Source organism: Rhinolophus sinicus, chromosome 12, assembly GCF_057876585.1.
Source record: "Rhinolophus sinicus isolate RSI-liver-muscle chromosome 12, RSI-T2T, whole genome shotgun sequence".
Lineage (NCBI taxonomy): Eukaryota > Metazoa > Chordata > Mammalia > Chiroptera > Rhinolophidae > Rhinolophus > Rhinolophus sinicus.
The window spans coordinates 57,814,555-57,836,551 of record NC_142512.1 but is presented as its reverse complement, the minus strand read 5'-3'; the positions used below and the strand labels follow the sequence as shown (position 1 = coordinate 57,836,551).

The following is a 21,997-nucleotide window of genomic DNA, read 5'->3' as shown; positions in this document are numbered from 1 at the left end:
GCCAGGCATGGATCATCCTGACCTGAGCAGAGAGCAAACCGTCATCCTGGGTGAGCGGCGTCCCAGGCAGAAAGACAGACCAGGCAGCCATGGACTTCCAGCTGGGCCGGGTCTCAGCTAGATGACCACACACCACAAATAACCCTCATCAGCTGAGTATGTGCTGCCCACAGTCTGACACCATCCCCCTTGCCGGGCTCTGACCCCATGCCTCTCTCCCCAGGACCCCCAGCAAGTGCATGGTGCAGGTCCCCACCACCCTGCGACTGCACACAGCCTGTCACGGAGGTTCCCCACGCTGGGCTGGGACCAGGGTGGTGATATCCGGAGGACAAGGTCCTGGCTGTCAGAGGTGTCGGGCTAGGGGCCAGGCCCAGAGACCACACTTCTAGGCAAAGGTACTGGCCTCCCCCTCCCCCAGGCTCATTGCTCCCAGGGGGTGCTCCCCCTGACCCCTGTGTGTGATCCCCGTCCCCTGGGTGCTCCCCTGTAGGACACTGATTTGTATCCACCTGTGCATTTGGAAAAGAGGCTGCCTGGAAGGTCGGGCACAGTGCACCAGCACCCCACACCCTCCCATTAACCAGCTGTTGGCATTGGCATGTCTGTGGGTGTTTTGTATGTTCCCGTGTGTACATTTGCCACTGGACCATTTGAAAGTTGCAGAGGTCATGACCCTGTGTCCCTGAATACTTGAGGAAGAGTCCCCGGCTGCTAGGCGACATATGACGCTACTGTGGTACCGTCAGCACCACCACGGAGCCTCCCAGGAGACCAGATCCCTCAGTACAGTGAGGTCCACGTTTGCGTTTTCTTGGTTGGCCCCAAAACGTCACGTATATTGAACACAGCCCCCCCCGTGGCTGGGCTACACGAAACCTTTCGGCACCAACCCGGCCCAGCCCTCTGGGGGCTCACTGGTGGGCACCACAGCCCAGTGCTGGAGCCCACCCTGGGCAGGTGGCCCTGCAGGTGTTGAGCCAGCTGCCCCGTTCACATCTGAACTGCCAGCCAGACCTGGGGATGGCTGGATGTGGGGATGAAGGGCACCCCGTCTGGCCCCCTGTGTCCCTGTGCCTGCGCACTGTACTGTGGTCTGGCAACATCTGTTAGTCCAGGAAGCTGGGAGCCTGGAGCGGAAATAGGGATGAAGGGTGGTCTGGGCCTTCCTGGGGACAAGGTGTGAACCCCCTCCCCCACCCCAGCTCGAGGAAAAGGCAGGTCCTGCTGAGGGACACGCCCACCCACCTGAGCTCTCCTCTCCCAGGCCTCAGGGGTGTGGGGTGCCACTCCGCCCCAGGAGAAGCAGCACAGCCACGGATGGGGGTGGGGATGAGTGGACAGTGCGTAGTGCCATCGCTGCTTGGGAGCTGCCCAGCTTGACCAGGTTCGCCCCTCAGTGGCCTGAGCTGGGAGCCCAGAAACAGGCCCTGCCTGGGTGAGTTGGTGGCCGCGCCTCAGTGACTCAGCCCAGGTGAGCAGGTGGGGGCGGCTGTAAAACACCCTGCTCTGGGCCTCCAGGTGGGGCCTTGTCCTCACCCATGCAATTAGCCTCCTGTGCCACTGGCCCAGCCCTGGAGAAGGTCACGTCGGTCCGGGTGGCTCAGGGCTGCCCCCTGCTGGAAGGTTGTGCGCAGGCCTGTGGACCCTGCAGCGGTGGGGAGTGGGGACATCTGGAGAGTGGAGGATACCACAGGTCATCCTCCACCTGCCCCGACACCTTCGTTGGATGGACCAGGAGAAGCAGGTCTTGGAACACATGTGGGGGCACCTGTCTGTGTCGGTCATCTGTCCCGTCATGGTGGGGGGGAATCCTGTGAGCAGAGTGGGCCTCATTTTCCCTGGGCCCAGGGTTCAGGGGCGGGTGCTCACAGGCTTGATGGGTTAGGGTCCCCAGAACCACATACAGGATGGGTGTGGAGTGGGGAGCCCAGGGGCCTGGGGAGCGTCTGCGGGGGGCGATCACATGTGCTTGACAGTGACGAGGGGACACAGCAGGGATGGTGGAGGGACAGAGCCATGTGGGGTGGGGTGGATGGTGTGAGGAGCGGGAAGGTCAGGTCACCTAAGGTCACCGAAGGTCACCAACCTGACAGGCCAGATGAACCATACAGTGACTCGGCTTCGCTGCTCATTCCTGCTTCTAGCCTGAGAAGTCAGTGTGATGTGTTCACTCCTTAAATACAGGTTAGAGGAAACGTCCATTACAGAAAACCCTCTCGGGTGGGCACTGGGATACATTTGCTCCAAATCAATGAGGAGCTAGATGTGGTAAGGACCTGTGCCCCTCACCAGGAGGCCCTCCACCCCCATGTGAGGGGTAACCGGGCACTGACTGAGGGATGGCCCCCTCCAAACGGCTGCCAGGTCGGGCTGACCCTCCTGGGGAGCCCCACCCTGCCACCCTGTGGGGGAGGAGCTGCTTGTGGCCCCTGGAGGCGCCCTCCCCAACTGCTCGAAAACTCGCTGATTGAGCTGGAAGCAGGAACATGTAAGAATGGACACGGAGGATGTGGAACACGGAGGGACATCAAGTGGGGTCAGGCCGAGGCCCCGCCGTGGACGTGGGCTCACCAAGCCGGCTGCGCCAATGTGGCCGGGTTAGGAAGGGCTCTGGTGGTTTGGCTGGGTCCTCAGTGCAAACATGGACCAGATGCTGGCCCACGGTGGGCCGTTAGAGAGGCCGGACCTGTCTTGTTTAATGTGGAGGAAAGGAGTCAAAGGCTTAGGGACATGAGACTGTCAGGGGGACTTTGTCACTGAAGACCTTCTCGCCACGCTGGGAGGGTCCAGAGGACGGACCTGTCACCCATACGCTGAGACATACATTTGTGAGGGGAGCCCCAGCATCCTTGACGAGCTCTGTGGTCACTCTTCTTGTAGGTCAGACCGTGCGGGGGGAGCCACAGCACTCACCTGGGAGACCTAAACGCAATGGGAACAATGGGATCCTGGTGGCAGGGCCCAGGTGGTGGCACTCAGTCTCCGCAGGCCAGGTGCCTGGTCCCTGTGATGAGCGGGGAGCAAAGCTGCAGCGGGAACGGTCAGACAAAGACCCACGGCCTTGGCTGGCTGATCACGGAAAGAAAGGCCCCTGAATTCTGGCTTGATCTGTACAAGCAAAGACGTTCTAGGTCAGGTGAGCAAAAGTCTAACGTGGATCGTAGAAACAGCCACAGCCCCTCGCTCAATTCCCAGACTTGAGCCCGCCTACAGACCAGAACCCCTTGAGTGAAGGGGAGGCTGGGTCCCCTCGAGGAAGGACCCCGTGACACTACTGAAAATTTGTGTTATTGACTTTCCTCCCCGTCTTCCCCAAAGGACTGGTGGCTTTTACCAGGGTAACTGCACTGGGGAAAGGAAATACTCAGACCTTTCAGGGATGGCTGGACACTAGCTCTGCACTGCCATGTGGCCACACGACTCAGCAGGTCCTCTGGAGCTGAAAGGTCCATGGCAGACAAGGACCCAGCGTCCACCAGAACCTCCAGCCCATGCTGTGTGTTATGTGGGGAAAGCCATCTTTGCTCCCACCCACACATACCCCAGCGGTAAGTGGACTTGATGAAATCGGGATGTGGAGCCCACAGGGGCTGTGGGTGGCCCAGGTTTGTGATTCGGAAGCACGAACCCTCCCCTCCCTCCGTTCTCTCCACTGTCCATTCCTGACCTCGTCCCAGAACAGTGGTGGCCACTAACACACTGGCGTCTGTTTCGCCCTGGAGTGTGGAGGGGCCGTGGGGCTCGGGTGCCCGGAGTCTTGTCACTTGTTGGGGTGTGACGCCTTCCCACACCTTCCTGGGCTCTGAGCAGCCACCTGCCTGCCAGTCTCTTCTGTGTCATAGAGAAAACGAGGTGGAAAACATTATGATTGAGCCTAGAGAGCTAATTAAAATGTTGAAATCATACTTCTTAATTATAAAAGTAAATAAGCTATCGAGAAAAGCCAGTTGTTTGGGACGTACTGAGAGACAAAGGTGGGGTTTCCCCTTTGTCCTCCTGGCTGGATCCCACAGGGACTGTGCTTCCCCAGTGCTCCCTTGGTGTTGCAGGCACACGTATGAGCATGTGTGTACGTGTGTGTGCACGTGTGTGTGCTCAGTGACTGTTTCACCTTTAATCCCTGCAGGGTGTTGGTGCCTGTGAGGCAGGATCTGGGTTTCAAACCGGTTTTGAAATACACTTCCCTGAGTAGGGAGCCAGTGTCAGTAATTCTTTCTCGTGGTCAGGTTGTCACCCTGGGGGACAGAGCGCCTGGCCCAGGCGCCGGCACTGGGGTGCAGAGGAGAAAGGAGTTACAGTGTGTCCGTGTCAACAGGAAGCCCTTTTGTTGGCGTCTTTGAATTCTGTCTGTTCTCACTTCTTTTAAGTCCAGCCATGGGCAGGCGGAGCGGCTGCCATCTCCCTGGGTGACCAGCCTCTGAATGTCCACAGTCCCTTTTCCTGGCGACCGCCTAGCCTGCCCACCCCACGGTCCCTCCTGACCTTTTCTAGGGTGTCAGGGGCCCTGGAACCCCAAAGCCACAGGAAGAGTGTGGGCAGGGACTAGCGGCAGGGACCCGGGGTGGCCCTGGGGTGTGGGACCCATGAATCTGTGCCCAGCCCCTCCTGTACCCTCCGTCCCCCACCACCTCCACCTTTCGAAGGCCTCATCTCAGCCCAGCCCCTCCCTGTGAGCGAGTCAAACTGCACCCTGGGTGGTGTTCTGGGTGGTGCAGACTGGTGGACTGGGTGGGGGTCCCCGAAGCAGCTCCGAGGCAGGGGTGTCCTGCTCGCCTTCAGGTCCCTGCAAGTCCACTCGGCAACTGCACATGGTAGGTGCTCAATAGGACTTTGAACCAGAAAGGTTCCAACTCCAGCAGATGTTTACTTGAAGGCCCCAGGTGGTCAGTGCTCCGAGATGTCCCTGGGGGAAGGCGACCTACATAGTGAAGGTCTGCGCGGTGTCTGTTCCTCACGGCCCACGGCTCAGGCCACATGGGGCCACAACCACCTATCTGCCTCCTTCTGTGTACTGTGTCCCCGAGAGCGTGGACCCAGCCACCAGACCCCTCATGTAGCCCGACCTGGCAGGCCCACCCAGCCTCTGACACCTTCCAGACTTAGAAGGGAGGCAAAAGGCCACGGGACTCAGTGGCACAGCCGGCAGGCACAAGCGACGGGAGGCGGGAGGAGGGTGAGCCCTCAGCACAGCCCCAGTTCACAGCCGGTGCCCCGGGCTCACACCAGCACCCACGTTCGCTTGGTGGGAGGAAAAGGCAGCCCAGCCACTGCATGCCGTTTCCAGCAGCTTCCGAGGAAGGGCCTTCTCTGGCTCTCCATCACCAGTGCTCCCTGGACAGGCCGCCAGCACGTCTGCGATTCCTAGCCCCATGTAGGAACCGACCCTGTGCCCCGCCCATGTCACGGGGCTGACCATGACCACCCCTTGGAGCGACCCAGAAATCTCCCAGGATTGGACTGGTGTCCAGAGCAGTTCTCACCAAAACACTTTCATGCTCTCTTTGCTTTCCCCCCATTTTCCTTCTCATGTGTGTGATTTCCACGGACCCTAAGCAGTTTCGACCACTTCCTGAAAAATCACCATTTCAGGCAAACTGCCAGGATCTTTTCCTTCTGAGAGAGGTGAAGCCGGGGAGGACCGGCGAGCTTTCTAGCAAAGTGGCAATGCCCTTCCAAGGCCAGTCCTGGCCTCAGCTGTCCATCGCCACGTGGAAAGTGCAGCACATGCCCCGTGGAGGGGACGGTTTCCACTTTCCTTAGTGAAGCCCTATGTATTTCCTGTGCTTCCAAAAATGTCCGGTCAGGAAGTACTAAACCTCAAAAAGCAAAAATAACTGTGTCTATCCACAGATGGCCTTCTCTTAGCCGCAGAGTGGAGTGTGTGCCACCCAGTCTCGTAGGTCCTGGGTTACTGTTTCTTGTAATTTTAAATCTGAGCTGAGCTGACCTAACCTAACCCCACCTCATCCCCAAAGGACTAAAGTTAAGCTTTTCTTAGCTAAGAGGCCTTTATCTGTGGCCCATCTCACTAAGGAGGGTGTGAAGGGTCAACATGAAGACCTTCTGGGCAACAAGACAAGACGCAACTTGAAATGAGTGGAGCAAAGGGGACATGGTGTGTTGGTCAGAACTTGTCAGTACGGGGAGTGCTGGGGGCTTGGAGTGGGCGCCCCAAACCCCCTGCAAACCTGTGGCCAGGAGCAGCCAGTGTGGTCAGTGAGACTCCATACCATAGGGCTCACAGTGCCCATGGGTGGAAACAGACGTCCCTGGGAGGGAGGAGGGTGCTGAGCGAGCCGTGGCCGGGTCCTTGAAGCAGGTCTGTGTCTGCAGTGATGGACTCCACCCACCCACATGCAGCCTGCCCTTTTTGTCACGTTTCTCCATTTTAGCCGCTGACAAGAAGTCAAGGCGCCATTCCATGAGGGATAACAGGTGAGCACGCTGAAACTCGGTTACCCCTTCCCAGCAGCCCATGGGTTTGCGTCCCCACCTCCATCTCCCTTGACAGTCAGAATGCAGCCTGTGCAAGTTTCGGTCACTCATTGGGGCCAAGTGCTGGGGCCACACTCTGGGACTTGGGGACGCAGTTCCCACCCCCAGCTCTGAAGGGCCCTCCTGACCTGAGCACAGAAAGCACGTCTGTCTCTCCACTGGCCTTGCCTGGGCGGCCACTCGCAGCCCAGACCCTAAGACTGGAGCCTGGCGAGGACATGCATGCACCTGCCTGGGGATGGGACCCAGCAAGTGGCAGAGGGAAGGGAACAGAGTTACAGGGCAGAGGTGAGACTGAAACAACCAGCACCTCTGCTGATGAGCTCTTATAACAAAACAATGTGCCGGCATTGTAGACGTGTAGATAACACAGAGGAGAAAACCCCACAGGAAACGGCAGCGTGGGGTCATCTCGGGGTGTCCACACCAGGGTGGAGAGGCAGGACCGAGGGGGACTCACTGGGTCTGACCTCGGGGACACGGCCCAAGAATCCAGGTGTGGTCCCTCACGATGGACCTCAAGCTGTCCTGGGGGGGGGGGGGGGGCTGGTAAAGCACGGCGTCTACACTGTGGGGTGCCCTGCAGAGGTGACGGTGGCCACAAACAGCCAGGAGTCCCAGCCTCGTGACTGACTGCCCAGTCACCCTGAGATGCTTTGGGCTAGGAAACTCTCCCAGGGCAAGTGGGCTGGAAGGAGGCCAGGGAGCCTGACACCAGGGACACTGACCGGGCCTCTCACCCTGGGGTGTTACAGTGTCCTCGTTCTCACCTGCCAGCGGGCTGGACAGGCTTCATCCTGTGTGCCCAGCCCCCTCCTGCTCCATGGGTTCACCTCCCTCTCTGTGAAGCCATCAGACAGTCCCATGTCCCCCTGAGTACTGGCCCAGGCAGCTTCACTCACCCACTGGCGCTTGCTGGGGCTCGGTGACCAATCCTCCTGGTTTTCTGGGACGAAGGGGTGTCCAGGATGTGGGACTTTCAGTGCTAAAATTGGAAGTTCCAGACATACAGGGATGAGTTGGTCAAGGCAGGTTCCGTGGAAGGTGGGAGAGGAGGCCCTGACCTTGGGCGGCCATGCGGCAGGAATCTACCACTCTGGCCACCGGCCAGCCTCCAGGGGAGACAGTGGGACCCACACCCACCCAGAGGCTGGGTGAGCAGGCAGGACTCCGCTCCCTGACAGCGTCAGCCGGGCCCTGGACCCAGATGCACCTGATGTCACTCTTCCCAGGACACCAGCAAGCAGCCAACCCCAGGTTCTCAAAGCCAGTTGAGAAAACACCAGCCCATGTCACACCTCAGAGAGCTGGCTGTGCCCTCAGGAACAGATGTGTTATTGGGGTGCTCTGGCCGCCACGGGCAGCCAGTCTCCTGTGGTTTCAGTGCTGTGTCCTGCTGTACTGGGTGGCTCCCGACCTCCCAGCAGCACCCACTGCCCTGGGGGCTCTGTTGGGGTTCATCCTATTGGGAAATGTGGAAAACACGTGTGCTTGGAGGCCTTGTGCTGTGAGCTGTCTGGAAGGTCTGGCTGTTGTCATTGAAGCTTGAGCTCACCCCTCACTGACACACTCCTGGCAGACCTGTTCTGACTCCGGGCCCAGGGTGCCCGAGCCACATTTTTGCCTCTGACACCAGCATCGTGAGAGGGCTGCTGGGCAGTTTTAAAATGTGAAGGCCCTGGCCAGTGGTACTGAGTCTTCTGAGAACAACCAGTGTTCACCAGTCTGCTTAAACAATAACTTAAAGTAAAATGCCACTCAGTAAACCAACGCCTTGGGAGTTTTGCATTACTTCCTCTTCAGGTGCCCTTGACTTCATCCGTCCATCTTTTCATCCTACCTGTGTCCCTCTGCAGGGGGCCTGATCCCTGTGTGGGGGGTGTCAGTCCCCATGGTCTGGTCTCTGCTGAGAACCTTCCTACCGTGAAGAGGATAATCTCAGGTCCCTGCCCCGCCACAAGCCTGTACTTCTGGAGTGCCTCTTGGCACTCTGAATGTTTGCAAAAAGCACACTCTAAGCAAATGTTTATTAGGGTGAAGGCAGTGAAAGGCAAATTTCTGGCAGCTGGGGACGTACAGGAAGCAAGAAATAGGCAGCCAAGCCCCACTGTGACGTGTGCACTGTGGGGGTGCCAGACACCGCTGGAGCCCTGTTTCTTCCTCCCACGGATTACTGAGGCACCGGCTCTCAAGCCGTTCCCATATCCTGGTAGCTACAATGTGACTTTCTACCAACTCATTTAAAATGAAACGACTCCTAATACACCATCCCCCTAGAGATATCAGGCCCTTGGAAACACATTCTCAGATTGCTTTTGTTCCACTGTAGATAAGCCTGCATTTTTACTCATCTGACCCAAGTTTCAACTTGTACAAAATGTTTTGCAAATGGTTGATGCAATTTAAGGAAAAATAACATTTGATGTGATGTGTAACACAAAGACGCATGGCTTTGCTGTGTTAGTTTGCAGAACGATTTGCCTTTACACTTAGTTTGGAGCAGTACAGGATTTGTCCCGGAAGGGACGGCTATAAACTTTCTCATTAATTTAAATGAGTTGGGACAAACCCTGAGTGTGTGCAGGCACCACAGTGCTTGTCACAGCAGATCACAGCTAATGCGCTGCTGCGTGTGCTGGCTGGCACTAGACTAACTGATTTATGTCCCCAGAGCCCTGGCCACTGACAGGGGTACGACTTCCCTGGATGGGGATGCCGGACTGGGTGCAGGACAATCGCTGGGTTACAGGGTCGGTCCTTGCTGAGCCGCGGGAGGCAAGGGTGGCCCCAGCTGCCTTCCTGGGTCCCACCTCCCAACACCCTTTCTGGGGACTTCAGGTGTCCTGGGCCTCCGCTCGGGTCGAACAGTGCAGGTGACATGTCACCTGCTTACTTTAGAAAGGCTACACACACAACCTCCAAGGTTTGTTCTTGAAGTCAAGCAGCTGGCGCTGTGTGGCGCTTTCCCCTGAACCAACGTGCTTTCAGATGTTTGACTACTGAGCACTTCGGACTTAACTCCCTCCGGCGGCCAAAGAAGACGAGACAAGACCCCGGGGACCGAGCGGTCGCCCGGGGCCGTGTGCCGACGCCCTGGCCTCCCGGCCCCCGCGCACGGAGCCCGCCGCCCTCGGACGCCCGTCCGCCAGTCCTCCCGCCGCGCTAAGCCGCGTCTCCACTCTCCGCTCGGCCTCGGCCCGCCCACCACCGACGTCCCTTTGCACCAATCAGAGGCAGCCCGGTCTCGGCCACGCCTCCCGGCGAGCGGCCGGGCGCACGCGCTGCAGCCCGAGGTGGGCGGGGCGACCAGAGGAGCGGCCATGCCGGCCGAAGTGGTAGGTGTCTGGCCGCGGGGCCGCCGCCCGGTCTCCCTGTCCCTTCCCCTCCCCCTGGGTCAGCTGCTGCCCGGCCGCATCCGTCTCTCGTCTCCCTCCGCCTCCCCTGCCGCTTCCCCCCTCCCCCCTCTCCCCTCCCCCCTCCCCTCTGTCCCCTCCCCCCCCCCCGCCCGCCCTGACCGCCCCCTTCTCTCCACTCTCCCCCCTTCAGACCCTCCCTGCAGCCCCCATGTCCCCCTCCCCGCCCCTCCCCCCTCCCCCTCCCCGCCCCTCCCCTCCCCCTCCCCCTCCCCTCCCCTCCCCCTCCCCCTCCCCTCCCCCTCCCCCTCCCCTCCGTCCCCCCCCCCCCCCCCCCCGCCCTGACCGCCCCCTCTCTCCACTCTCCCCCCTTCAGACCCTCCCTGCAGCCCCCATTCCCACTTCCCCTGGGCTTGCGTGTGAGGGGCTCTGCCCAAAGCAGCAAGAGTGCGGAGAGATTGGTCAAGGCCCATGTTGGACAGAAATTCACGTTTGCTTTGTCCATCTTGAGAATAGCAACAGTATTCTTTCCTTTGAAAAATAATTCCAAGGTAAAGTAAATACATAAGTAAATGGGGGAACTACTTTTGTGGTCAACATAAATTCAGGAAGGGATAACACCGTTGAATCAGATCCTCAGAGTGAAGAAAGTGCCTGAATTATATTTTCAGTGCTTATATCTATGAGCTTTTCATCCCCACATTTGGATTTAAATCCTACCTGTAGTCGCTATAGACACACAACACACAGACGTACAGGTATGTATGTTTGCATGTGTGCTCACGTGTGCACATGTACACTCACCTGGATGACGTTTCTCTCATTAGAAATCTCCACTCTTCACGAGTGTGTAAACTCAAGGGTCGGGACATACACACCTTCGGGGATTCTGTATTAATGTGGTGAAGCACAAAATGAGGGCAGTGCCTGTAATCAGTTGTTTCGTTGGCAGTCAGGTTTCATTGGTTTCACTCCATACACTTCAGAAACTTTTGTTTTTCCTGGGCTGTGAGAAAGGATGCACCAAACTAAACTCAGGAGAGCCGAGGGGCAGAGAGTGGGAGATCACCTCCCACTGCCCAGCACGTGCTCCCACCCTTCCATGAAGCGTGTGTGGGGTACTTAGAAGGGCTTCTTTGTTCAGTCCCTCCAAAATCTGGGTTCACTGAAAATGCTTATCCCACCCAAAAAGAGCTGATCAGTCGTTTTCATGAGTGCGTTGGAAGATACACAGATGCTTCTTTCAACCAAAATAATGATGTTTCTGACCAGTGGTTGGAAAACATGCATTTGCCTTGGGTTGGGAAAATTTGGGGTGATTCTCAGACTATTGTTTCCTTTTCCTTTGTTCCCAAAGACCAATGCAGTAAATGTTCTGGGCAGACATGGAGTGAAGCTCAGACACGCGCATGTCCTTCCCCTGGAGGCCGAGTACAGGGTTATTCTGGAAAGCAGACCTTGCCAGTGGGGCAAGCACGTGTGGGCAGCAGTGGGGGAATGGCGGGCAGGGCGCTCAGTCTTTACCCGGTGTTTGCTCACCCCTGTCTTTTGCGTTCCAGTCGATCATCCTTCCCGTGCACGATGCTGAGCCCTGGCTGGACGAGTGCCTGAGGTCCGTTTTGCAGCAGGACTTCCAAGGCTCCATGGAGCTGTCGGTTTTTAATGATGGCAGTAAGGTACTTACGAACTTCCTGCTGGTGACTGAGCCCTAGTGGAAGTCAAGGTCGGCTGCTCTGAGGGGAGTCTGCTGACCTGCCCACGTCCTCTTGCTTTCAGGACAAGTCCATGACTATCGTTGAAAAATGGAAAGTGAAGCTAGAAGGTTCCGGTATCCTCGTGGTCATTGGAGGGCACAACTGTCCTTCTCCCCGAGGAGGTCAGTAACCATGCTTAGCCAACTATTCAGCTTTAGAGAATGGTTTCTTAGCAACTTGTGTGCTTAAATAGCTTCCTGTTCAAATCCTGGTGAAAAGTGTGCTGAATCGCACTTACATTTACCACTTGTAGGCTTGAATTTCTTCCTCTTGGGTAAGGATTTGTCTATAACCACTAATTCTTTACCTACGCAGCCAAACGAAAGGCTTTTGGGTGTCTCAGTTCTGGCGTAATTGATTATTACTGGTCACCTCTCCTTAAAATTGTTTTCTTGGGACGTTTGGTTTATTTTTGTCCAGTTTTTTAAATCTTAAAGAACTGGGTTTTCGTTTCACTGATTTGCTGTGTTGTCTTTCTTTTTCTATCTTGTCTGTTTTCTGTTTCGACTCTGATAGGTTATTTTCTTTTTTCTAATTCTTAAGGTGGAAGCTGAGGTTGTTGATTTGAGAATTTTCTTTTTTTCTGATATAGGCATTTAGCGATACAAATTACCTCTAACTTGCCATAGCAACATCCTGTGAATTCTGGTATGTGTGTTTTCATTTTCATTCAGTTTCAAAATACCTTCTAGTTTCCTGATTTCTTGATTTATGGGTTATTTAGAAGGGTGTTACTTATTTTCCAAATATTGGAGGGATTTTCCGCCTATTTCTCTCTTACTGATTTTTAATTCAATTCCTCTGTAGTAAGAGAACATACTTTCTTTGGTTTGAATCTTTTAAATTTGGTAAGATTATCTGCTGGTTTGGGGTAGATTTTCTGTAAATGTGAATGAGGCAGAGTTAGGGACCTTGTTTAAATCTGTACTCTTGCTGCTTTGGGGTCTACTTGATCTGTGAGTTATTGAGAGGGGTAGCAAAATCTCCCGACTGCAGATTTGTCTGTTCCTCCTTACAGTTCTATCAGTTTTTGCTTCGTGTCTTTTGAAACTCTTAACATTTAGGATTGTTATGAAGAATTGACGCCTTCATCATTGTGAAATAACCCTCTTAATCGCTGGTAAATTTTGCTCTGAAATCTGTTTGATATTAATATAACTGCTCGGGCTTTATTTTGTCTAGTGTTAGCATACTACAGCTTCCCCTCCTTTTTACTTTTAACCCATTTGTGTCTTTATATTTAAAGGGTCCCCCTCCCTTGTAGATTCTTACAGACAGCGTGGTCTTTTATCCAATCTGACCATCTCTGCCTTTTAACTGGGATGTTTACACTAGTTACATTTAATGTGATTATTTTCATGGTTAGGTTTGCGGCCATCTTCTATTAGTTTTCTATTAGTTGTATCTGTTCTTTCTTCCATTTTCCTCTTTATCTGTCTTTTTTTTTGATTAATCAAATGCTTTTTTTATAATAGCTTTATTGAGATATAATTGACATACCGTACAACGCACCCACTAAAGTATACAGTCGAGTGGTTTTCAGTGTATTCACACCTGTGGGCAAGCATCAGTACAGTCAACTTTAGAACATTTCATCAGCTCAGAAAGGAGCCCTGAATCCTTCAGTTACCACCCTCCATATCCCTTTACCCCTGCCCTACACGACTGCTAATCTACTTTCTGTTTGTAGGTTTGCCTATTTTGGTTGACATTTTATGTGAATGGAATCATATAATTTGTGCTCTTTTGTGACTGGCTTATTTCATTTAGCATAATGTTTATAAGGTTCATGTTATAGCGTTTATCGATACTCATTCCTTTTTATAAGAGAATCATTTTAGGTCGACCATATTTTGTTTCTGCATTCGTCAGTTGATGGACATTTGGGTTGTTCCATCTTTTGGCTGTCGTGAATAGTGCTGCTACTATGTTTCCCAGAAAATAAGACCTAGCTGGACAATCAGCTCTAATGCATCTTTTGGAGCAAATATTAATATAGGACCCAGTCTTATTTTATATTATATAAGACCCGGTCTTACAGTAAAATAAGACCAGGTCTTATATTAATTTTTGCTCCAAAAGACACCATTAGAGTGCATGATCTGGCTAGGTCTTATTTTCAGGCAAACACGGTATGAACATTTGGGTACAAATTTTTATTTGAACACTGGTCTTTAATTTCTTGGGTGTATACTGTAGAGTAATGGCTGGGTCGTATTGTAATTCTGTGTTTAACATAGTGAGGAAACACCACACTGTTTCCACAGCAGCTGGACCATTTTACATTCCTACCAGCAGTGCGTGAGGGTTCCAGTTTCTCTGCATCCTCACCAACACTTCTTGTTTTCTGTTTGTTTTTTATTGTAGTGATCCTAGTGGGTGCGGAGTAGTTTCTTATTGTGGTTTTCATTTGCATTCCCTGCTGACTAATGATATTGAGCCTCTTTTCATGGGCTTATTGGCTGTTTGTGCATCTTCTTTGGAGAAATGTCTACTCAGGTTCTTTGCCTATTTTTGAATTGGGTCGTATGTCTTTTTGTTGTTGAGTTGTCAGAGTTCTTTATATAAGCTGGATGTTATATCCTTCCTTATCAGATATATGATTAGCAAGTAATTTTTCATTCTAGTTTTGTCTTTTTACTGTCTTGAGAGTATCCTTTAATGTGCAAAGGTTATAGTTTTGATGCAATACGATTTATTTTTTCTTCTGTTGCATGTGCTTTTGGTGTCATATCTAAGAGACCATTGCCAAATCAAGGTCATGAAGATTTACCCCTGTGTTTTCTCCAGAGTCTTATAGTTTGAGCTCTTACATTTGATACATGTTTGAATTAATACATACATTGTCCCAACACTGTTTGTTTAAGAGACTATTTTCTCTCCATTGAAAGTCTTGGTACCTTGTTGAAAATCAGTGTGTGGGTTCATGTCTGACTCTGCTCTTAGCCGGCACCACGATGGGTGGATCACTGTAGCTGTGTTTTAAGTTCTGATATTGGGAAGTGTGATTCTTCCAACTTTGTTTTTCTTTTTTTAAGATTCTTTTGGCAATTTGGAATCCTTGTCAATTTTATATGACATTTAGGATCAGTTTTCCATTTCTGCAAAAAACACCATTGGGATTTTGATAGGGATTGCATGACATCTGTAGATCTATTTCAGGAGTATTGTCATTCTGATAATAGTAAGTCTTCCAATCCATAAACACAGAATGTCTTTCCATTGATTTTAATTTCTTTCAGCTGTTTTATAATTAACATTTTTCCCCATAAGTCAGGTATTGTAAAACATCTATTTCAACTCACTTCTGAAATGTGTATAAACAAATTGTGGATTTTGAAACTACTAAGAGTATCCTTTAAAAATATTGTCTAATTAAGATGTTTTGCATCTTCCATCGTTGAATGAAAGTAAATGGAAGGCATTTTGGTGACTCTTGTGATTGCGTGTGTAATTTCTATTTTAAAAACAAGTTTTTTGTCTTTCATAAAACACTTTTTATGCATTAGCTGTAACTTGAGCCATGTCACATTTGTATGTATTCTATCAATAACAAAAAGTGGTAATATTGTGAAGAAATGGAGTCGCTCTTCCAACTTGGGGGGAGGCTGGTTCGTGGGGCTCCTGCATTACACATTCACACAATGGAGTTAACCTGATTGTGTCTGAAAGGGCATGCTTTCCTATAATGACATTTTCTTAAGTAGGAAAAGTTATATCGACTATTGGATAACGTAGGTCCAAAGTGTCTATTTTCAGGAGTGCTGGGTTATTGCAGTTGGATTAAGATTCATTTATTATTATTTCATATCAATAGAGCAAAACATTTCTTTGTAATGTGGTCACTTGCTAAAATCAAAATGAAGCACAATCCCACCCTCTTCTCTCCAGGAGTGAGGAATGTTGACAGCCCACTGAGGCCTGAGTTTTTCCTGCTGTGACCATGACAACCGCTCTCCTCACAAAGGGTCGGGCCTCCCCAAACATGGGCCCTGGCACAAACATTTGACTTTCTTCGAGGAAATAATATTAAAGCAAATTCCTTGTCTTTGCCAAACAGAGGTTTCATTGTGAAAAACTTTTAGGCTTCTTAGTGAGCAGAGTTTTCCTTCATTACCCAAATTCTTGGGTTTGATTTTTCCCCTTCTAAAGCCCAACTCTAACAGTCAACTTTTTAAACAGAACTCCTGCTAATTTAAACATGATTGTGGAAAGTCTCCTCCTGTTTTTCGGTTTTCATGTGCAGCTCTTTGGTTCTGATTCCCATGAGGTCTTACTCTGGGCTTCCCCTGCTGTGCAGTGTGAAGGGGAGTTAGCTGCAGCTGTCCCAAGGTGATGGCGCTTCTCCAGGCCTGGGGTCAGCAGCCAGGCACCCTGTGTGTCTGTCTGTCTGTCTGTCTGTGTCTCTCTCTCTCTCTCTCTCTCTCTCTCTCTCTCTCTCTCTCTCTCTCTCTCTCTCGGTTTCCTCTTCTGCCTGGTTATCCCTGTGGTTCCTTCGTATCTTGGACCAGCCCGCTGACTGGCTTGGGTTGACTAAGCTCTAGGATTAATGCTAGAAATTAAGCTGGTGCCTTGTGTGCGAAGCCCTGCACGGGGCAGGGCTCTGGGGCACAGCCTCGGATGACCCGAGTGGGGGCGCATCACAGTTGCATGTCCTTTCTTCCTTCTCTGCCCAGTGTGGTTGACCTGGGTGCTCCAGAGAGCGGCTGACTCACTGGACAGCGCTGTCCCTCATGGGGAGGATCTGCTTGCATCCCTGGGGACCGACAGCCCCTCCAGGTTGCCTGGACCTGGGTCAGCAGCGGGAATTGCTGGGCTCGCTCTGCACACATCTGCGTGGCTTTGTGTGGTGACTTCTCTCGGTGGCACCAAATCTGTAATGGTCTTGTTGGCACAATTCAGGGGTCAGCAGCCACTTCTCCTGGGAAAGTGGGCGCTGTGCCCCGAAGTCCCCCAGCCCTGTTCTTTGGGTTCAATGCCGGCTCTGACCTGCCTCCTTGGTGTTCACTTCTGTTCCCTGTTCAGAATCGTCCCCTGGTGTCCTTGGCTGGCCATGGTGTCAGTGCCCGACATCAGTGCCCGCCAGAGCCGCCCGGGCTCCCAGCTGCTTGCTGCCCTCAGGACCTCACTCACATGTGTGTGCCCTGCGCCGCCGTCTCTCTGTTAAGTTCTAGCAGCCCAGTCCTCCTCTGACTCTCTCTTCTGTGTGTGTCCTCAGTAGTTTTCCACTTGCATGAAAACACAGGTTACCGGTGAGCTCTCTTTTCCAATGCAGTTCTAATCTCTTTGAAGGCAAGGATTTTTAAGACAGTTATTAAAATATAATATCCATATAGAAACGTACACTTGTTGAAACTGTGCAGCTCAGTTAATTCTCATAAACTGAACACAGTGTGTAAACTTAGTGCTAGTGAAGTGAAGAGCTGGGCTCACGGGCCCCCAAAGCCCCGGGCCCCCTTGTGGTCACTTCCCTCTCCCGGGACACCCATCCTCCTGAGAGCAGAAAGAAGAATTTGCTGTCCTCATACCTGTGTCCATATCACCACAAAGTGCCCTCTGCTGGCTCCCTGTGTTTAGCAGGTGTCTGAGGGCCACTCCACTGTGTGCGGCATTGATTCTGCGTTTGCAGGCTTTTTGTTCTTCAGTGGGGTTCTTAGGAAGTCCGTCCTGGGGAGTGTGCAGATGTGTCATCCTCGGTCACAGGACGCACACACGTTTGGACGTAGTGGGCACTGTGCCCCAAAGCACCCAGGTCAGGGAACCTTCACCAGCCAGGCACACACATGTCTGTCACCCTGCTGCCCAGGAACATATGTGACTTGACAGCAGCGCACCTCACTCAGGGACGTTTTAATTTTGTTTTTCAATAAATACTCCGCAGGCTTAGCTTGGTGCTGTTCTCAGTATAGGGCTGCTGGGTTTGTTCTCCAGGGAGGAGTGTTTCCCACAGCAGCATCTCGGTGACGCTGGGCCGCCCGCATCTCAGGCGTGTGCACCCTGTACAAGTTGTGCCCTTTCCTCTCTTGCCCATAAAGCTGACCTGAGCTAACCTTCTACCTGGGAGTACAGCATGGCCTTGCTTTCTCACAGTGTATACACTACACTACATTTTATGAAAGAGCACACTGCTGAACACTGATTACAAAAGAGGTCTTTTTCTTTTTCAAACAGTTGGATATGCTAAAAATCAAGCAATAGCACAGAGCTCTGGATCTTATCTTTGCTTTTTGGATTCGGTAAGTAAGTCTTTGTTTTATTTAAAATCTATGTATATATGTTGGCTGGATAATTAAATGTCTTACATTTTAGTGTGGTTCTTGAAAGTCATTGTAATATATTATTTTAATATTATATGATTAGACTGATTATCATAGCACTTAATGAGTTTAGTAAACAAGAGTCCATCGAAAAAGCAAAGTTGCGTAGCAGGGAACCGTGTAAGCAAAAATGAAGATAATCTGGGACGATGTTGACAAATACAATACTTGAAAGATTGACAGGCTTAGGTATAAATAATTCATGTACGTGGATGAGCAAACAAAGAAACATGGGTGGGAGGTAAACAGGACAGGACAGGATTAGAAGCTTCACAAAAGTGGATGAGCCAATGACAGACTTTGTAAAAAATTTAAGGCATTTGCAGTTAAACACAAATTAATTAAATTGGTGAGATACTACTTTAAAAAAACAGATTAACAAAGTTTTCTAAAAATATAGATACTCAGTACTTGGCTCTGCTGACAGCAGCATTTTGCATTTTGCATCAAGAACTTTAAAAATGTGTGTGCCCTTGACTCCTAAATTCACTTCTCGGTAACTGAAATTCTGAAAGAGGTTTATGGACGAAGAACCTTCAGTGTTCTTTATTATGATGGAGAGTGAGAAACAAGTTAGCATGCGCTAGTTTATAATAGCAAGTAAACTGTGTATCTGTGTGAGGGAATTAGACAATGTTTATAAAAAAGGTAACGGCGTGACAAATGATTGTGGTAGGTGAAGAAAGAGCACCTGATCGCCCTACGGCGATTCCTGGGGGCCGCTGCTTTCCTTCTCAAGGTCAGCGCTGGCTCAGAGTTTCTGCTTGTGCTGAATTCATCCACATCGGAACCGTCTCTTCATCTCTTACTGACTCAGCCTTTCCCTGATGACCAGGAACCCATGTGCCAGGTCTCGGTTCAGAGGACGTAGGGAGAGATGAGAGCCTGTGCAGATAAACAACATAACATTGTGGCACAGCTCTGCGCGTGAGAACCCCCAGCGGAGCTGCTCTGTCCCGTCCGTCCTGCTGCTTTGGTCTCTTTCATCTCCTCTGTTGCTCTTTTCTTCTTAGACTGAAACTCCGATTTCTCCATTTTCTCCTGCAGAATGCTCAGCCGTTCTCCCTGTGCGTCAACTCCTTTAAGATGCTGCTCTGGGGCCTGTTTTCACACTCAAATGGTCCATCTAGCATTTTGTGAACGACAGTTTCCACCAAAGACAGCTACACCCACCACATTGAAATTGGGCTTCGTGGCCTTTGGGTGAAGGGACATAGTACTTTCCTCTTTGTTCTGTTTCAAATTGCTCTTCCTGGCATGTGTTAGGATGATCATGTATTTGTCTCTCATGACAATAATAACAGCATTTGAGTTGGGGGTAGACGGCATCACCCCCGTCTTGGCATGTTTGATGCCAAGATGTCCCCAGTATGCAGGTCCCAGCATGGAGGAACGAGTTTCCTAGTTTCCGTCTCAGGCAAGACTTGGAAGAAGAAGAGGAATGCTCCGGTCGCCCTCTCCTCTCTGCAGTTTCTTCCACACCTTTCTTTTTATTCGCTGAAGGGAAGGAAAGAAAAGGCGTAATGAGACATACGACGTCCAAGTAGGACTGTTAGAAAATATGGAGCCCAGGTTAGAATGGTGAGAACTGCAGACCCAGGAGTCACCCGCACAGGGTCCCGAGGCCGTGACGCTCTGACCTGTGGCTTCCTTTAGCTTCAGCTTTTCTCTTTGAAAACGTCCTATGGCCTGTGCTGCCTTTTACTGCTCCCCACCTGTAACTGACACAGAGGTCAAAGACCAGTTCAGGTGACCCTCAGAAATTTGCAGAATTGTGCGTGAGGCCATCACATACAGGAGCCATTTGCAAGGATTTGATGAACAGACCTTCCTTTCCAGGGAGCTGTCGCCCCAGCCTCTGCCGGCTGCCTCGCAGTCCCCTTTGTGGAGGCGAAATGGGCTAAACCGAAGTCTAACCTCTTGTCAGCTCTTCATTTCCTTGTTCTCCCTTTTAAGGGCCCAGCGAGGTCGGCCACACCCATGACCGTGCCTGCGGTCACGCCCAGCTGGGCCCAGGGGATGCTGCCCTGAACAGCCCTGAGTTCACGGTTGGCTCTTCCTCTCCTGTTCTGGCAGTTTCTTTCACCCTGGGTTTCTCTGTCCCGACTTCACACCTGTTCCAGGTGCTCCTGTGCCTGGTGTGGGGGGTGCCCGCCCGTGTCCCCAACCCCCTCCTTCTGCTGCAGGCTTCCCCTCTCAGGTCATTTGATTAGCACAATGCTCATAAAGCCATTTTGCAGAAGTATGAAATACACATACAGGTCTTTTCGCTGATCTCAGTTTAAGTACTCTCCAATGACATTATTTTAATGCTTTTGTTGTGAACATTTATATCTTGAAATAAAACACTGAAAGGTTTCTAATTGTTCCATCAACTTGCAGCACTATTTTTATTGTGAGCTAGAACATGCCTATAGAAAAATGCACAAAACATGTCACTTCAAAGCTTAATTAGGAAGCAGATATATGTGTGACTAACCGAGGTACATGCTCCTCCTCCCCCTGCAAAACCACCACGATTCTGACTTCTGGGTTGTCATTTTCATTTTTTCCTTATCGTTTGCATTGTGTGTGTGGATGTGTGTGTGTTTCTCACATAATGTGGTTGATTCTGCTTGAATTTGTATCTTTCACTCAGCAGTGTCTGTGAAATTTATTACGTGTTTATAGCTGTAATTTAGTTCCAGTGCCGAGTGGTATTTGATTATAGTAACGTCCGTACTTTGTGTCCCCATCCTGGTGTCCGTGGACAGTGGGCTGTTCCCTGATCTGAGCTGCCGTGAAGTCTGGTGCCCAGTAGTGAAACTGCCAGTCTCAGGGTCTGTGTCTGCACCTTGCTGCACCTGCCAGGCCGTCTGCAGAGGCTCCTGCAGCAGCGTGTGTTCTGTTGAACCATCAGCGTCTGCCACCCCCAGGCTGTGGCTGGGGAATCTGACTGGCGTCTTCTCCACTGGGTCGTGTCTGTGCTGCCTGTTCCGATCTGCTGCCCGTTGCTGCTGGGTTGTCTGCCTTTTCCCCTGTCCTCTGACAGTTGCTTCACGTGAGTTAACATGTGCTGTCCCCACAGGACGATGTGATGATGCCGCAGAGGGTCAGGCTGCAACACGAAGCTGCTGCCCGGCACCCCACAAGCGTAAGTGCCAGCATCGCATTGGGCTGTTAGATCGTTCCCCAGTCTTCTTGGAGAAGAGGCGGTTCCTGGGAGACTGCCACTCAGAGGACGGTTGTGGCGCACATGTCTCTTAAACACTCACGGGCATTTTCCTTTGAGGAAGATGTGCCTCTTATTTGGGGTCGTGCTTGGTCCTTGCAGAGGGCTATAAAGCGTTTTCTGGCTTTGTTTTGTTTTAATCAGCATTGTAGAAGCTCTGCACCCTGGATATGAAAACACAGGTTGAGAAAGTTATTCTAGGTAGGACCTAGGCAAGCTCAGACTGTGGCTGTCATCTTTAGACGGCTTCCCAGCTGGCCGAGCCAGGTTCTCCAGGACCACCTTCCTGGGCGCTGCTGGTGAGGGCGCTATGGTGACAAAGCCCTCCCTCCTCGCACTCCTCCCAAACTAAGTGCATTTGAGCCCCGGGATGGACACACACTCACCTGATGGCGGAGGGAGGGAGCGCGGTCCCTAAGCTCCGGGAAAGGAATAACAGCAACACGCAGCGGGTCCCAGCAGGCGGTCAGTGGCCGGTGGTGCCCACTGTCCTGCTCTGCCCACGGGCTCCGGAAACGTGTGTTCCTTCAGCTCCGAGGACACTGCTCACATGGCTCCCTCTACCTGGTACAGCGGTGGTGCCTGCGGGGTCCAGTGCATATGCGCTGCCAGCTCAGGGCTCCGCGCCTGCGCAGTGCCTGCAGCGCTGGCTGGCGGGGCTGTGGCTGCCCTGGGAGTAGCAGGCGGCTGGGTCCAGTGTCTGTCATTTGTCCCAAGCAAAATGGGTGCATCCACTCAGTGCTCACGTTAGTTGTGTGCGCAGGAAGTGGGTCAGGTGATGTGAGGGAGGGGAGAGCAGCAGGGCTTGCACACCGAGGCCCTCCGTGGGGGTCCCCACACGGCCTCCAGAGATGTTGGGCTTTC

At 51.9% G+C, this 21,997-nt stretch overlaps 1 protein-coding gene across 13 annotated transcripts in view; it reads left to right on the top strand.

The window, feature by feature from the left end:
* Positions 1-9,697: 9,697 nt before the first annotated feature.
* QTGAL (queuosine-tRNA galactosyltransferase) overlaps positions 9,698-21,997 on the top strand; it is a 51,736-nt gene continuing 39,436 nt past the window's right edge. For 3 of the 13 annotated variants that reach the window (XM_019735510.3, XM_019735507.3, XM_074319602.2), the window contains exons 1-6: positions 9,700-9,833; positions 11,411-11,527; positions 11,628-11,727; positions 17,777-17,841; positions 18,599-18,772; positions 20,990-21,055. In XM_019735510.3, coding sequence (XP_019591069.3) covers positions 9,819-9,833; positions 11,411-11,527; positions 11,628-11,727; positions 17,777-17,841; positions 18,599-18,772; positions 20,990-21,055 — 537 coding nt within the window. In that variant the 5' untranslated portion in view covers positions 9,700-9,818. Of the gene's footprint in view, positions 9,834-10,227; positions 10,403-11,410; positions 11,528-11,627; positions 11,728-17,776; positions 17,842-18,598; positions 18,773-20,989; positions 21,056-21,997 lie in introns of all 13 variants that reach the window. The other 10 variants (XM_074319597.2, XM_019735511.3, XR_002137689.3 and 7 more) reach the window with 8 other exon arrangements.